Below are 15,957 nucleotides of genomic sequence, written 5' to 3'. Positions count from 1 at the left end.
TGAAGCATCGATGTGCAGAATGAAGGGTTCCTCAAACTTAGGATAAGCCATCACAGGTGGATTAGTCAAAACATCCACCAAATAGTCTAGTGCTTTTTGGTGGCTGTCACTCCATATGATTTTTTGGGTGGGTGCAGCATGCCCCGCCTTGGCTGACCGCGCTGGTGTTTGGGTGTGGTCAACTGAGAGTAAATCATATAGGCACTTTGCATGTCTTGAAAAATCTTGTACATAGCTTCGGTAGTATCCTAAAAATCCTAAAAGCTTTCTCAGCTCTTTAATGTTTGTTGGTGGGTTGTCCTTCAAAGCTCGTACTGCTTGTACCTCTTGGTCATCCATTTTGTAGCCGTCTGCTGAAATGATTTTGCCCACATAGCGGACCTCATTTTTAAACAAGTCACATTTATCAGGTCTTAGTTTTACTCCCCAAGCCCGCTGACGTTTGAGAACTGATCTCAAATCTTCAATATGCTGTTCAAATGTTTGACTGTACACCAAAACATCATCTAAATATGGAGTGCATATTTTGTCCCTCAAGCCTTCCAAACTTTCCTCCATGCTCCGCTGGAAAGCTGCAGGTGCATTGGTGAGTCCAAATGGGATTCTATTCCATTCATACAGCCCCCAGGGTGTTGTGAAGGCGGTATATTTTTTTGAGTCTTCGCTGATTTCACCTTGATAGTACGCTTTGCCTTGGTCAAGCACACTAAACCACCTATTGCCGCCAAGTCCATCAAGGATTTCCTGTATTCGTGGAATAGGGTGTCTGTCTGGAATGGTCTTTTTATTGAGGCCCCTATAATCAACACACAGTCTCAGGCCTCCATCCCGCCTCCTCACACACACTATTGGAGAGGCATATGGTGAGGTTGATTTGTGAATAAAGTCTTTTTTTAACAAGTCCTGAATGTGACTTTTTACTTCATCATAGAGAGCACGTGGGACCGCATTATAGGATTTGGCTACAGGAATCTGATCAGTGAGTTTGATATCCATTTTTAAATTTTTTATGTAACCAACTTCCTCTTTGTGTTTAGCAAATGCGCCTGACTCCTCCCTTAACATTTCCAAGACAACTGCCTGTTGTTCTGTGTTAAGGTGGCCCAAATTGACAGGTGGTTCCCAAGGCTCTTCTGCTGAGCTAGGTGGGTTCTGATTGTCTTTTTCTACAATCGAGCCTATCTGAGCTTCTTTGAGATTTACAGGATAACTATGTGTTACCCTCTCTATGTTACCTAGAAGGGTTTTAGGTGGCAGCACAATGTCATGTTTGGTAGCATTAGTAACATAGATATTGACTTTGCGGGTACTGCCTGATATAGACAGCAACTGGCAGTTAGATTTCAGACCCTCATCTAAAGACAAGTTTTCATCTGGCTCAAAAAGCATTTCACTTTTTACCTTTAGGTCTGTTTTGATGGAACAACTAACGCCGTACATTTGTCCACTCGGTACGACAATAGCTTTGCGTCCTGATCTGATAGGATAAGTAACTATCTCGCTACTGGTGGTGTGGATAAGGTTCAACAGTGCTCCTGCTTTGCTTGATCCTACTCTTAGAGAGTTTCTGAGTAAAGACAAGCTTTCACTGGACTGAGTAGTGTCTTTTTTTATCAGTTCCTCAATAGCATTAAACCCTATTATTGGTTTTTGCATCACATCCTGACTTACTAGGATTGGAACCCGAACCTCATTCTGAGCTACAGCTTTTCCTCTCGAATCACAAAGGCTAAGGCTAACTTCTACCCAACCCTGGAAAGGGACTTCAGATCCATTTACAGCTCTCAAGTCTAAAAGTTCATCCTTACTTAGTAAATCGCTGATGGGGTGAACTTCTAAGTGAGGTAAATTGTCTGATTTCCAGCATGCACTCATTATTGAAACTTGGGCTCCCGTGTCCCACAGTGCCTGTGTTTTGCAGTTATTCATTCTACACCATACTAGACACTTTCTGCCCACGAGCTGTGCTACTTTTCTTTTTTTGGTACTTAAATTTAACACGTTTGGGGGTTGGTTCCTAATTTTAGGATTTCCTGAGTCAGTTGGTGATGCTAGGGATAAGCTTTGGGCCTTGGGAATGTTATCACATTGGGACATTGGTGGTAAAGCTGTGGCTTGTCCCGCAGTCACAGCCCCGCCCAGTTTTCCTGCTTCTGAGCTCCCCTTACTTTACATCCCTTTGCCCAGTGAGAGTCACTGCCACATTTGAAACAATGGTCACAGTCCCTGTTTTCTTGTTGACATGCAGAGCATCGCCTTTTTGGTCTCTGAGCTGCCTTTCTGTACGCCCTGACTTGTCTACCACCATCACCACTTCTATCTCGTTGGACAGTTTGCACTAGTGAAGCTACCTGTCCTGTGAGTTCCCTAATTGCTGAGTTACTTTCCTCAATTTTTGCAAATAAGGAGTTATCTTTGAGGGTTTTAGCCGGTTTTGTGTCAGGCTGGCTTGTGCGGGGATCAGTAAGCGCTACATTCTGCTCAACTACATTTAGTCCTGTTCTAAATGACCTGTGGGCTTTTGCCTTTAACGCTCTCTCGCTTTCATTGTACTGGGCTGTTTGCATTTTCATTAATAAGAGTTCATCGCTACAGTTTTCATCCTGCAAATATGCTCTCATTTCTGCTCTGACATTGTCATTTAGAAGACCCGTTCTAATGGACTGAAAACATTGACTTTGAACAAGTTCTTTGTTATACTTTAGGCTAGACTGGGTGCGCTCAGATGCGAAAAGGATTTTTTGACGCAAATCCAGCACTCTAATCAGGAACTCAAGTGGTGTTTCATTTGCCCCCTGTGTAGCTTTGGTTAATTGCTGGTACAGTACTGTTGCATCCGTTTCTGCATAATGGGCTTTTAGAACTTGTCTCAGGCTGGTCAATGTGAGATCTTCTTTCCCTTCCAAATAGCTCCTTAGTTTTAACCCAGGACTGATGGCACGTATGACAGCCTCCACAATCTCAGCTTCAGAGTAGCCCGTTTTTAAGCCGCTTTCCATCTGGTGCTCTAAGCTACTGAAACTCAGCGTGTCTTTAGCTGTAGACTCACCCACATGTCCACTTATCCTGAAGTCTTTTCTGAATCCACCTGATGAAACATTACAGCAGCTGTTGCCAATACAGTCTCTCCCCTTGCGCTGTGTTTCGCCGTCCAGCGACGTCCTCATGGCCACCTGCTGCTCCGCTGATGTCCCTTGAGCCGCCTGATGCTCTAGCGATGTCATCGGCCCTGTCCGCTGCTCCGGAGGTGCCCGCGCCGCTGCCAGTTGCTCCTCGTGCACAGCCTCCACCGTCATCTCCGCTCTGTCTGAAGATGAAGACCGGACCACCGCTCCTGCGCCGACAGCCGCTGACCGCGCCTCCACCAGCAAAACCAGCACATCATTTAGCTCCAGAAGCACCGGCATGCCTTCATCCTCTCGCTGTAAAAGCTCTTCTCGTTCACAAAACTGGCTAATAAGCTTAACGAGAGCTCTGCGAGATTTGCTTTGTATTTCTTTGCTGCCCTTTTCTGTAATATTACATAGTTCACATACTCTGAGCAGTTCTTCCAAAGAAAGTCCACATAACTTCTGCTCCAATTCCAACAAAAAATCTTCACGGTTCACAGACATGCTTGAAAGATAACTAAGACGAGTAAAACTCTCTCAGTGTATCCGACCGGAGAAAACACAGTTTCCGTGGCATTAGCTAGACTGTCGCAATCCGTTAGCATTAGCTCCTTTGCTCTGTCACGCTCCTTTACTGTGTTCCTCTGTGTGAAGTAGTCCCAAAAACTATCTCGGTGGAACCTCCAAAATGTTACACCACTCCAGGACAACTTGGTGTAAACAGCAGAACCGAGTTTATTTGGGTACTTCAGAACCGTGGCTTTCACATACAGAGCCCAAAAATACACTCTTCTTCTTTCCCTTTTTCGAACATAGTTTTTTCTTTTTTCGTGACTGCCCCCTACTGGTGGAAAAACATGTAGCAGCCAAAAATCCAAACATATAGTTGAATAACACAAATACCAACAGATTTATGCAATGTTTTGGACATATTTTAGCTTTACACTTTACCAAGTGCTACATTAGTCAAACCAAAAATTGCTCTAAAGTGTACAAATTCAGCTTTTGCCTTCTGTTCTATATTCCCATGTATGTTTGCACGTGTCAGTAAATCGCTTTATCCATGTCCCATTTTCCGAGTAAAGCCCAAAGAAATGAGGGGTGACTCAAGCCTTTCACAGAGCTGTATTTCATACTTAGATCTGCTTTTGGATTTATTAAACAGATTGCTGGTTGGTAAAAGAACTACATTGCGCAAAAGGTGACATAAATTACAGATTTTGACTGGTTATTTGTGTCTGTGTCGACCTCGAGGATCTTTGCCATCTGACCTCGCTACGACTTTTAAACCCCAAAACAGACACACATCCACAACAAGTCAGTGAGGTGACAATCCAAAAAATATTTTAGTAGTGTTGAATCTGTCTGCAAGCTAACATTCAGACCATGTGCGAACAGTAGTTTGCTAGCATTTTTGCTAGCGAACGGTGGTAGCCCCGTTTTTGTTTAAACATGAAAATAACTGTTTCTTTTTGGACACCGGGTACACATTGTTGTGCAAGACCTGAAGTGGCGTGCATAGAACCCTGACCCAAACCTCATGTAACACCTTTAAAACGAACAACAGCTGTGAGACAACACGTATCACTCACTGGTGTGTGTTTCTTGTGGCTCTTGTGAATACAATAACCAACACAAGTCTTCAGGTGTCAATGCACATTTAGCCTTGCGCAATAATAGAGTACACACTTACAACTGCTTTTGTTCCCAAACAGTCACTTATATGATTCTGTTCCACTATTTTTTCGGCGCAATGTGAAGAAAAGGAAACTGATTCGCCACTTTAATTATACATAAAGATAACATTTTCATTACAGCTCATTATTTGGCAATGATACCATTATTTTATTAGATGACATTTCTGTAAGGCTCTAATCCTTTCTTCAGATGATATGACATGATAGTCACTTAATAGAGATGCACATTATGTTCCCCTATATATTCATAAAAAAAGATTTATTTGCACAAGTACAGTTGTAGTATTTCCTGTAATTACAAGATATGCTGATGAGTCAGTCAGCCCTGTAGTCACCACTTCAGCTCCACTTCCCATTTCAAAGAGGAAACATCATTTATGGCTGATTGGTTGAGGTGTAAAAAGGGAGGGGGCGTTTGTGCTCTCAGGCGCTCTTTGAATGAGAAAAACACAGTCAAATGGGACTACTTTCCTTAACTCATACAACACCCAGGAGAAATTCCCACCTCCCTGAATATTTTAACAATTCATGAAAAATATTTGTTTGCGTTACAGATATCCAGGAGGAAATCATATCCCTCGCACAATCCTGCAACTAATGAAACAGAAGTGGCATATAAGACGCTTTTTCCAGCTTTGCGAGAGTTGCCCCGGGTTTAAGGAGAACTCAGATGAAGCTTGGGGTTTTCTGTGTTTTCCCCGCTGCTAGCTATGTAAAAATGTGCACATATTCATTGAGGCTTTTTTTTTAAACATTATTTTCCAGTTTGTAGCATTTACAAACTGTCAGTCTGTGTGGTATTTTTTGGTTTGTGGTAGGTAGTAGATGCACAGTTGCGAGACATTAGCTATGTGTGTGAATATGCGCACAGGAAGAGAAAGGTGTTGCCAGCGTTTAGCACTTTTAGGTTTTACTCCACAACGTGTCTGTGTGAGTTCCTATCTTTACTTGTTTTAATGAGAAAACAGCTGCAACAAATCACAACCAGTAGTTATTTTCTGGCACATGAATGGAACGAGCAAAAATGTCCACGTGATGTGTTTAAATAGATTTTAGCTAGGTGTTTCAATGTTTAAGAGCTCTGATTATATAAAACTTTTATATCAATTATTTGTGCTTTTACGCGCACCTACACCGAAGGACATTTATTCCAATGAAATAGCTAAAAACTTTACTTTAGGATTTAAACGTAAATACTACTTTATCATCCATCTCATTGTAGTTTCATGTCAGTAAATGTACTTTTTTATATTTACTGTCTGCTTCCTGGATCATTTATAAACATGTCATTTCTACGTAACTTTTGCTGACGGAAAACTTACATGACAGCTCTTCTAAAAAAATTTCTACATGAACCGACTACCATAGTGGTAAACTGCAAACTGTACTTTGACTTTGATGCATCAGTGATAACAATAGCACCCTTAAACACTCACAGGGGAAATACTTTTGAAACGACTGCTTCAAATCGAGAAGGCTAGCGCCATACAAGAGCACTCTGCACACTGTTTTTCAAGCACTAAGTACTTTTTTTATTACCACAGTGTGAACAGACTTAGAAAGAAAGCTAAAATGTGAGACCTCTAACAGCTATAGTGTGTGAAGGCCTTTGTACAGATTTCCTATAAGAATTCAAATGAAGTGCTGAAGTGCATTACTATTGCCAAATATGGCTATGCTTAGCTTATAAATGAATGCAGAGTCCGAATAAAGACAAAAACTGTATTTTCTGGTTACAGTGTTACAAAGGAAGCTATTGATAGCCGGCAAGCTGCTAGGTTGGGTAGCTTGTGTGACTGCACGACTTGTACCGAGAACCCCGCGTGTTCTTTAAATGTGCTAGGTGGCCTCGCCTTTGATTTGGCTTTTAAGATAAAAGCCTTAGGCAGAAACTCTGCAGGAATGCTGTACTTCTGCAGTTGTGTAAAATTGGTTATAAGCAACTGACATTACAAAAGTAGACTGAGACCATTTACTTCAGATTTAAAAAAAAATATTTGTAATTACTAGAAATAAAATAAAATAGTTATTACTGTTCCTGTTTATTTAAATATTATCTAAATTATAAGCATAATAAGATTATATTTATCATATTAAACATCAAGTCATTCTTGTTTCTGGAACGATGTAAATTAAGCTAATTTTGTCATCCACAAAAAAGCAAAAAAAACAGCTGTTAAAATCCTTGCACTAGTTATAAAGCAACAGCTACAAAAACAAAATAATTATATTAATTATGTGAGAAATTAATAAAATTGTGATCTATAATCTGTCTCTGTTCTTTTGGTAGTAAAATAAAAGCTAAACTAAAGATAATTAATCAATATGCGCTTCTAAAGATTTGCTCTTGTTAACCTAAAATGTGACTTAGCTTCAGTGTTTAAAAAAGGATAAAACACACCTATGGACACAAGAAGACAACTGACTGTAGTGCAATAAAAAACATAAAGCCGACTTCAACAATATATTGATATTAGCGTGACTCAAACATGTTGAATCGTTTTAATGTGGAATTCCATTTAAATGTCAAGGTGACAAGAAGCGCGCACATTTCTGTACACGCACATTTCTGCACACGCACATCCGTTACAGATAAGGCCGTGCAGCGTAACAGCCAGTTATCTCAGCTGAAGAGCTTCATGTGCTGCTGTGCTGTGGGTTTTGCTTTTTTACTGTCGATGCTAACCTGGACTAGCCTGCTCCTGCGTGGCTTTCCTCAGGATCTCCGTCTGCTTGGAGCTCAGCGCACGGAGGCGTCCCAGCTCCTCCGTTAACTCTGTGTACGCCAGAGCCAAATTCACCCTGAAGGAGAAAGCGAGGCAATGTGTCATTATCGTCATCGTTTTTAATCATAGAGGATCACAATGTTAACAGAAGGTGTTACAACTCCGCACGATTGCACACACATAGTAATTTCTGTCAAATCTCTGTCGAATATACACCACTGATCTTAATTACTTTGAACCATTTTTTAAATGAATGCATGCAACTTCAATACAAACGCATCTCCTCTTTAAACTCAATGAATCCTGCAGCTCTGACATGGACCTGCAAATTAGGAATTGACAGGCTTCTAGGCCTGAATTCTTAGATCTCATGTCATGGTGTATAATTGAAGTGCATAAAATCACACCATTTCAAGATGTGTCATGGCTCTGAGAGGCCATACGGACTACAGCATCTCTATTTCAAGAAGCGTAAACAAGGCTGTGTGTCTTTTAGCCCTAGCAACAAGATGACTTTGTCTTTTTTGTTAGTATAAAAACTGATCTGAACCCTGCAATATCAATTCATGTGAGGCCATTTAGTATTAAGCAAGTGGATATGAAAAATAATCACTTTACAGACTGTAAGCATTTATCTGACAGTTTAGATGCCATGATATAAGGAGTTTTGTTCAACAAGAATGTAGCAGATTTAGTAGTTAGTCACTACCAATAGCCCCAGATCTGATAAGACTGTTTATCTCACCAATTTTTATAAACTCTACAGTCTTGATCTGAAATTGACTCATTTCTTCATGTTTATTGCAAGACAGAAACCTTAATCTAACGTGAAATCCGCCAAGATAATCTATTTAATCTACTAATTTGAGTAATTTCTTATATGAAGACTTGCATTTAGAGGAAATTGCCATTATCACTAGTTCCACAAAAGGATACGTGAATTTGCATCTTTTAAAATGTCGCAGCGGGGCACATTTATCAGTCTTTGCTTTGTTCTCAAAACTTGAAAACAATAAAAATAAAAAATTCAAACATCTCATGATTGCAAATATGAACAGTCAGTTAGACAGGAAAGCGTGAAGAAAGATGCTTGCTGTGCTCGGGCACCAAATTGTTGCCAGGCTCAGATCTGATAAAGCACTGCAAATTTAGCCCCTTGATGAGAATCTGACTCAGTTCATTCCTCCATAGAGATCGTGGCAGATAAAAAGTTGCAAACGACACATCTGTATGTACTGGGGATTTCTATTGCATGAATAGGAACAGAGTTGAACTTCAACTGCAGCACCAACACAAAAAAAGAAGCAAAGAACGAACATGCATGCGTCCTACACAGCTAATAAAACACACTGTCAAATTAAAAATATGTTCTCTGGCACTCCCGCGCACTAATTTAATTGAGCCCTCCCACTTGCATGCGTAATCCTGCTACATGGGAATGTATTAGAGAAACATATGTTTGTGCTGATATCATCCTCTGAACTGCTATATCTGTATTCTATTAAAGATATCTGCAAAAAAGTGTACGCACAAACATGCTTTCCATGCCAACAGAGGACTGCATCCTGGCATATTTTTAACACCTGGCACAAAATAAGTAAGGACAGGGAACTCGGTTCAGTTAAGCTCACAAAAAAATAAAAATAAAAAAGAAGTCATAACTTCCACTGGGTAGCTGGCTTTGTGTTGGAGGCCCACCTAGTTTTCCAAAGCTGTGACTCATACAGAGTGGTGGTATCAAACCCCTTCAGCCCCCTCCATGTTACAAATAACGTCTTCTTTGTGGTACGAGTTGGTGGAACCCGATACTAATGCTGAGCTGAATCAAGGTCAAAGTTCACCCTTATCCTAATTGTGGCTTTGGATAAATAACGGCCACAAACACGCAGATACATTCAGTGCATCCGTAGGAAAATAACAAACATTTACGCTACTTACTGGCATGGTGGGTGGAGCGTGACGTACAATATCAATATTGCCAAAGGGCTGATAAAGTGTATTCGCTTCCTCTCCTCGGTACTCTCAGGTGGCTCTTGGCTCTCAGGCGCTTTATTTCTAAATGCAGATGTATATAGTGAAATTCTCTCTTTAGATTGGCATACCCCTTCCTTTTCACACTTGTGTTATCGCACGTTTCAATTTTGTGCGTTTTGAAAATCTTTGTCTTACGGTTTTGGTGAGAATGCAACACCTCTAAGTCACGCGGCCATGTGTGAACACCTGCACTTGAGTGCAAGGGTGCACGAAGCATTTAATCACTAATAAACTGCGTCGTTTTTTCTGTGAAACCAGGACCTGTGCGTGCTTTTGTGTCTTACTGCACATGTTTGCCAGCATACGTCTCTCCTTTTGGCTCGCACCTATATTTATTTCTCTCTCCACTTTGCATGCAAGTAAATGTGTGCATACTGTAACATGTACACTACAGTACGTAGGAGGGGTGTGATAATGCTGATACAGCATTGATAAAAGACTCGTGCAAGTGAATAGATCAGGAACAGAGGTATGTACATTGTATATGTTTGTGTGGGAGACGAGTGTGGGCTGATTTTCACATCTGATCTTGGATTAGACATTTTCGAGAAAAAAGACATCACCGCACGCGCCCGTGGACGCCGACCCTCTCTGTTTGGTAGAAAACGTGTTTTTCAAACCTGCTGCTACTGTTCAACCACTCACAGAATAGACCTGGCGTGAGGCGGAAGGTAACACGCAGATACCTGGTAGTCCACGTGATGTGGCGGTAAACTTCTTGTCACTGTGTGCGGCCAAGTTTCGGGGAAAGATAAACAAATAAATAAAGATATTTATTGCGCTTAGAAGAAATGGGGAAACTAGAATTCGGACCTCGCTGAAGGGGTGGGTGTTTAACAGACACTGAATTGTGGTGGGGGCTTTTTACACTCTGCAGTCCAAACACACACACACACACACACACACACACACACACACACACACACACACACACACACACACACACACACACACACACGTACTTCTGCATTATGTTTCAAGCACTTTCAGCTAAACAAAGAGAGGTGTCAAACAGTTCTCACGCCAAGCTGCAGCGATGCTAACAATACAGTTTGCACCAGCAAACACTTGTGTTTCATGCGTCTAATTTTTCATTAAGAAATTAATAAACAGATACCCGCAAGCTGTACTAAAAAATATAAATATCCAGTTTGAATTCATTGCAGAATTTGGTTAATATTGTTTTTTTACTTGAATTTCCAACAAGAAACGGGAATTCCGCTTGAATTTAAAATCATTATGCTGTGATTTATTGGAAACAGCTCTCACGTTTTCAAAGCTGAAGATGAATTAGTCATTCTCTCTGTGTACATTAGCATAGTATAGTATAGCATAATGTGTACGTGTGTATGTGATGTGTAGGGGGGGGGGGGGTTACTGCCAGGTGCCTGCCAGCGTCTCTGCAGTGTGGCTTGTGGTTGGTGAGGCAAGCTGCTTCACGTATTATCAGTCATGAGTGAGGCAAACGAAAGTCCACAAATGCGATCATGAAAATTTTGACTTGGAAAAGATCAGAAAGGTGAGAAGTGGTTAAAAAAAAGCGAAACATGACAAAAACAGATACATCTTGTAACTAACGGATGGCAAAATTAACTCGGCTGCACTGCCGGAAGGTGATTTCATAACTTTTCTTGCATTTAAAGGTGCTAATTAATTTATGGAATCGTTCACTGGTTACAACAACTACAAAAATATCAGGGAAGCTAATTAAACTCAAACACATGCTGCTCTCTAGATTATAAGAAGGCCAAAGATGCTGTGTTAATATCCTCCGCAGCACATACAAAATTCTATTCAGTTCTATTCTAAAATTCTTCTATCAATCTGTGCAGTTTACACTAAATGAGCCCAATTACAAGAAAAAGCACAAGGAAACCAAGTAGCGGCATATCAGTGGGAGTAGGTGATATTGTTGAGTAAAACCAAAAGGTGACCAAGGTTTGGAAAAAGCAGTAGGCTTCTACCACACACTTGTTAAAAGCTAAAAACTAAGACTGTCTTCGCTGGCAAACTATTTACTTTCAGTTTGAACCCCATCGAAACACTTCTGGGGTTTCGCTGTGTGGGAGTCAATTGCCCAACATGATGTGGTTTTTTTTGTCATTCTTTCTCGTTCTTTTTTTCTTCCTTACCTCCTCTATCTTGTAAACATGCAATGCCTGGGACAATCTGTGGGGGGGTTATTAAAAAAAAGAAGAAAAAAAGCTACTTTGTTGCCCCCTCAGTTGCAAACATATTTCTCTCATTGGTTGTACACAGGCAGGGCCATGAATACTCCCAGCTGCATTTATCACGATGGCTTATGTGAGGAAAAATAAAATAAAAATAAAAGAACAAATGCAAAGATAAAACTGGGTCTCTATTAAATAAACAGGAGGAAATGGACTGAAAGGAGTCTTAACGCTGTGCTTACACTGCCCCCTGCTGCTCAGGCTAATTTCATTCCAAACCTCCTTGATTAAATGTTAAACACACAAACAGTGGAGTTAAAGTTTCATGCACACACAGCGGAAAATACATAACATGCAGTGTTCGTGTCCAAACGTGAATACCCTTGTATTAATGCTGTGCTGGAGAGCTCATCTACTGCCTAACGAGGCCCCCGGAGGTCGGCCTGAGCGCATCACGGCGGGAGAATAAAAATACAGATGAGCAGCAGCTCCTGGTGAAAGCATTCTCCTAATCCTCGCATCAGTCTTCTTATATTCACTGTTGCCTCCTCTGAGTTTCTTAACCAGTATCCTTCCTTCCTCATATGACTAAGTTTCCTCCTTTCCATCCATCTCTCCTCAGATTTACTTCATCAGCTTTAGTCCCCCCCCCCTCCCCTCCCAGAGATCTGCCGTGGTCACTTACTGCTCATCTCCCACCTTCTTTATCCACTCCACATCACACTGCTTGCACGGAGAAGTCATTTCCTGCCGAAGTAGAGCATGAAATTAGATTAGCATGCAGGTGCTGGTAGAATATTGGGGAAAAAAATCTGACAGCAAGAGTCTATTTGAAGCCTGTTTGACACTAACACAGCTAAGAGAATGTGTACCCATAAAAACAAAAGGCTTGTGCCATTATTATTTATTTATTCAAGCACTACATGTGGTGGTTTTCTTGGCTTATATTGCATGTAAGATATGGACACCGCTGCCATGCCATTAGTTTGCAAAGTTCCTTTCTTCTTAAGCATCAAACTGAGCGTTATCGACCTCTGGACACTAATGGGGACCATCATTTACAAAATACATATCAGCTACTGAGCCCACAAACTCCTCAAGAAATTGTTTAGCAGGGGGTTGAATCAAGGGATTATGGGTAGCTTTTCCATAGATGTCTTTGTATACAAATAGATTTCTCATTTAAAATCAGAGGAGTCGCCCCCTGTGGGCCATTAGAGAGATTGCAGTTTTAAGACACTTCTGACTAGGCTTCACTTTTCAGACTCTGAATCTAAGTCCATTTTTATATACAGTGTGTGGTTTATGTGTGGTACCCTTTACAGCTTCCGTATGTGGAGGATGCCACCTTTTTAGCCATGCTGTTCCATCACAGATATGACGCAGACAGAAAGTTGACTTTCTTTACTCTTTGATAGAAGAATAGCATTCTGTGATGCGGTCTTGGCTGACACCAATAACAACTGAGGGAATTATCTGACTTCTAAGCTTCTAAATGCTTTACTGTGTTCACCAGCTTTCTGTGACTTGGCCCGATTGCTCTCTGGTCCGGTGGTGAAGCCAGACAGTTGTTACAGCTTTGATTAGGATGAGAGATTATGTACATTGGCATAGCACAGACGCTGATGTCCTTTGGATTTCATTTGTGGCCAACTGCATGCTTAATTTTTGTCTCTCGCTGTTTTCATTGGATTGTGCAGACACAGCTGACATGTACAAGCACACCGTGAGGCAGTAGATATACAGGTTATTCTCTCGCAATTGTTTTTAAAGGTCATGAGAGAATTTTAATGGGTGGTTGCACTGATATGTCAGCCATGGAGCAACTACTTAGTGAAGAGACGGTTCGCTAAAATGACTTCAGCTAGAAAATAGTATTTACCTGTTGTACCTAAGTAGACTCCTAATGTCTAGCAACCCAAACCCCCTTGACTCCACCCCTGGTTGCCACTAAACAGCGAGATCTTTACAGGGATCTCTAAATATGAGGCAAACTGCAGATATGGTTTATTTTTATGTATATAAATCATGCACATTGCATTTAATACACTGCGATATATAAATATCAATTATGGACACTCTAATTAGCTGTAGATATGCATTATTTAAAGACAAAATCGTGGCATTAAATGATAAAAAAAATGACTGTGTTTAAAGGTCATGGGGGATTTTGATGAATTATTCAGCAGGAATCTCCTCTAATGGACGGAGAATAGAGTTTTCATTTCTCTTAATGCTTATCACAAATCTCCAAGGACATTTCAGGGGATGCATGACCAGAATGTATTTTTGTTTGCTGCTTCTCTGACAGTGCACAAGCCTCCTAATGCTTCCCTAGCAGATTGAAACAAGCCAACACTGACCCTCTGGCTATTCTGCAGCTGTCTCATCTCGTCCTTTAGTCTTTCGCACTCTGCCTTCAGCTCCTCCTCCCGCTGACACGCCCCCTGGGCTTCGTGCCGCGCCCCTTCTAGCTCGGCCTCCAGGCGCTGCAGCTTAAGGTCGGACAGGGCGTCAAGGCTACGGGAGCTCTGAAGGGTCAACGCCGGGCAGTCAAGCACTGGGAGAAAGGAGAAGAGGTAAAAGCGCTAAAAAACACAGTGCTTTGAGTGGTTTTCGCCTGACTAATGCAGCGTGCTGCTGTCCATGGCTGCTGTACAATCGATGAGTATGAAAGAGCAAAAGAGATGACTTCTTCCAAGGGCAGCATCGTTCAGTTTGTACCTGGGTGATGTGATCTGTGTGGGCATGCTAGTGATTCAGCGCCGCTCACACAGACTCAGTCCTTGAGCCAGAAGACAGTAACAGTACAGCAGTATCATCTTTTATCCCTGCTCCTCCTGCCTCCTCAACAGAGCGCTCGTATGTGCAGTAACAGGTTTTCCTCATTCATATGCAGCTATTAATCATCACTTCCTCACGTATAAATTAAGGGAAAAAAAACCCATTGTTTACACCGTTTTTTCCAAATATTCGTTAAGGTAATTTGAAGCCTATGCAAAGTAGTACCTCCTCCTCATGAAGGTATACTATCAGCAGAGGCATCTGTTGAGGTGGCAGTGACACATTTCTTCCATCTTTCAACCGCCCACATTGTTGGAGAGGGCAGAGTTTAGCTTCTACTCACTCTAGATCAGTTTAAGTCAACAGATCCTCCTCCATGCAGAAGTAGACTGCGTGTCCTATCCTGAATTCGATGCTACAGTCACATAATGTACTGACTCGCTGAGACAATTTGAATTTAAAATCTAAAATCCTACGTTTGTTCACAAACTTTTTAAGAAGCACAGTGGAGTGCTCTGCCATGTTTGCAGAGTCTATAGAAATGCATTGTAATAAGTCCTGTTGTCTCAAGGGTTTTCCAGCATTTCGTAATGCACACTAGTCACAAAACAGATCACTCAACAGTACAGATGGAAGCAACAGCTGAATAATACAGATAAATCCCCAAATTTACAGAGCAAGTCACTTTACTGCAAATGTTTCTGAAGCCAGAATGAGTGAATTTCAGTCACCAGCTCACGCATAGATTACAGGTCTCTTTTCTCTGTGACTGGGGAGTAGGAACAAAATGTCCAGGCTGAGTCTTTCTGACAGGCTGCGGTCTAACCTGACCTCAATTAAAATGCTTTTCAAACAGACTGTTGGATTTGATCAAAGACTCCATGAACAGGAAAATGCTGAGCAATATTATAGAGTGATAGCTGTTTTCTTGTTTTTTTGTTTGTGTAAATAAAATGCACAAAAAAACTCTTTTACACTTTAAATCAGTAAGAAGAGCCAAGGGTGTACTCTGCCTCCCCACTGATGGTAGCTGGGATAGGCTCAAGCCCCCCCGATAAGGATAAGTTGAAGAGAATAGATAGATTGATGGATGGATGTATCAGGAAGAAGTCAGGCCACACTCCCTGTAAATCAGCTGATCCCTTTCTATGCATCCTACTGGCAAATTTTACATCACGTAGTCTGTTTAAGTTGCTTTAACCTTTAGCCTACAGTTGGGCTTATAGCGGTGGAGTTCCATTTCTATCTCAGCACCTACTGTGTCTCACTTAATCAGGGCCAGGGCCTGTTGTCACTGCCTCTTGCTCTACTCTGTTCTGTCCTGTCGTGACACTGCTCTCCCAATTACTGCAACAATATATCGTGACTAAAATCAGCAGTTGTTCTGAATGGCTACACTCAGTGGCGGGGCTATAAAAAGGAGTCCTTAAAGGTG

General features: G+C 41.4%; 1 protein-coding gene across 1 annotated transcript in view; it reads right to left on the bottom strand.

Moving 5' to 3' along the window:
• The window catches only part of tbkbp1 (TBK1 binding protein 1), a 77,671-nt gene that overhangs the window by 14,066 nt on the left and 47,648 nt on the right, over window positions 1-15,957 (bottom strand). The window contains exons 6-8 of the mRNA XM_024803529.2: window positions 14,102-14,298; window positions 12,424-12,485; window positions 7,494-7,609 (exon numbers count right to left, since the gene is read on the bottom strand). Of these exons, the coding sequence (XP_024659297.1) occupies window positions 7,494-7,609; window positions 12,424-12,485; window positions 14,102-14,298 (375 nt within the window). The remainder of the gene's footprint in view (window positions 1-7,493; window positions 7,610-12,423; window positions 12,486-14,101; window positions 14,299-15,957) is intronic.

This window comes from Maylandia zebra, linkage group LG8, assembly GCF_041146795.1.
Source record: "Maylandia zebra isolate NMK-2024a linkage group LG8, Mzebra_GT3a, whole genome shotgun sequence".
Classification (NCBI taxonomy): domain Eukaryota; kingdom Metazoa; phylum Chordata; class Actinopteri; order Cichliformes; family Cichlidae; genus Maylandia; species Maylandia zebra.
Note: the sequence above shows the minus strand (reverse complement) of the source record. Positions and strands in the feature narration are given on the sequence as shown.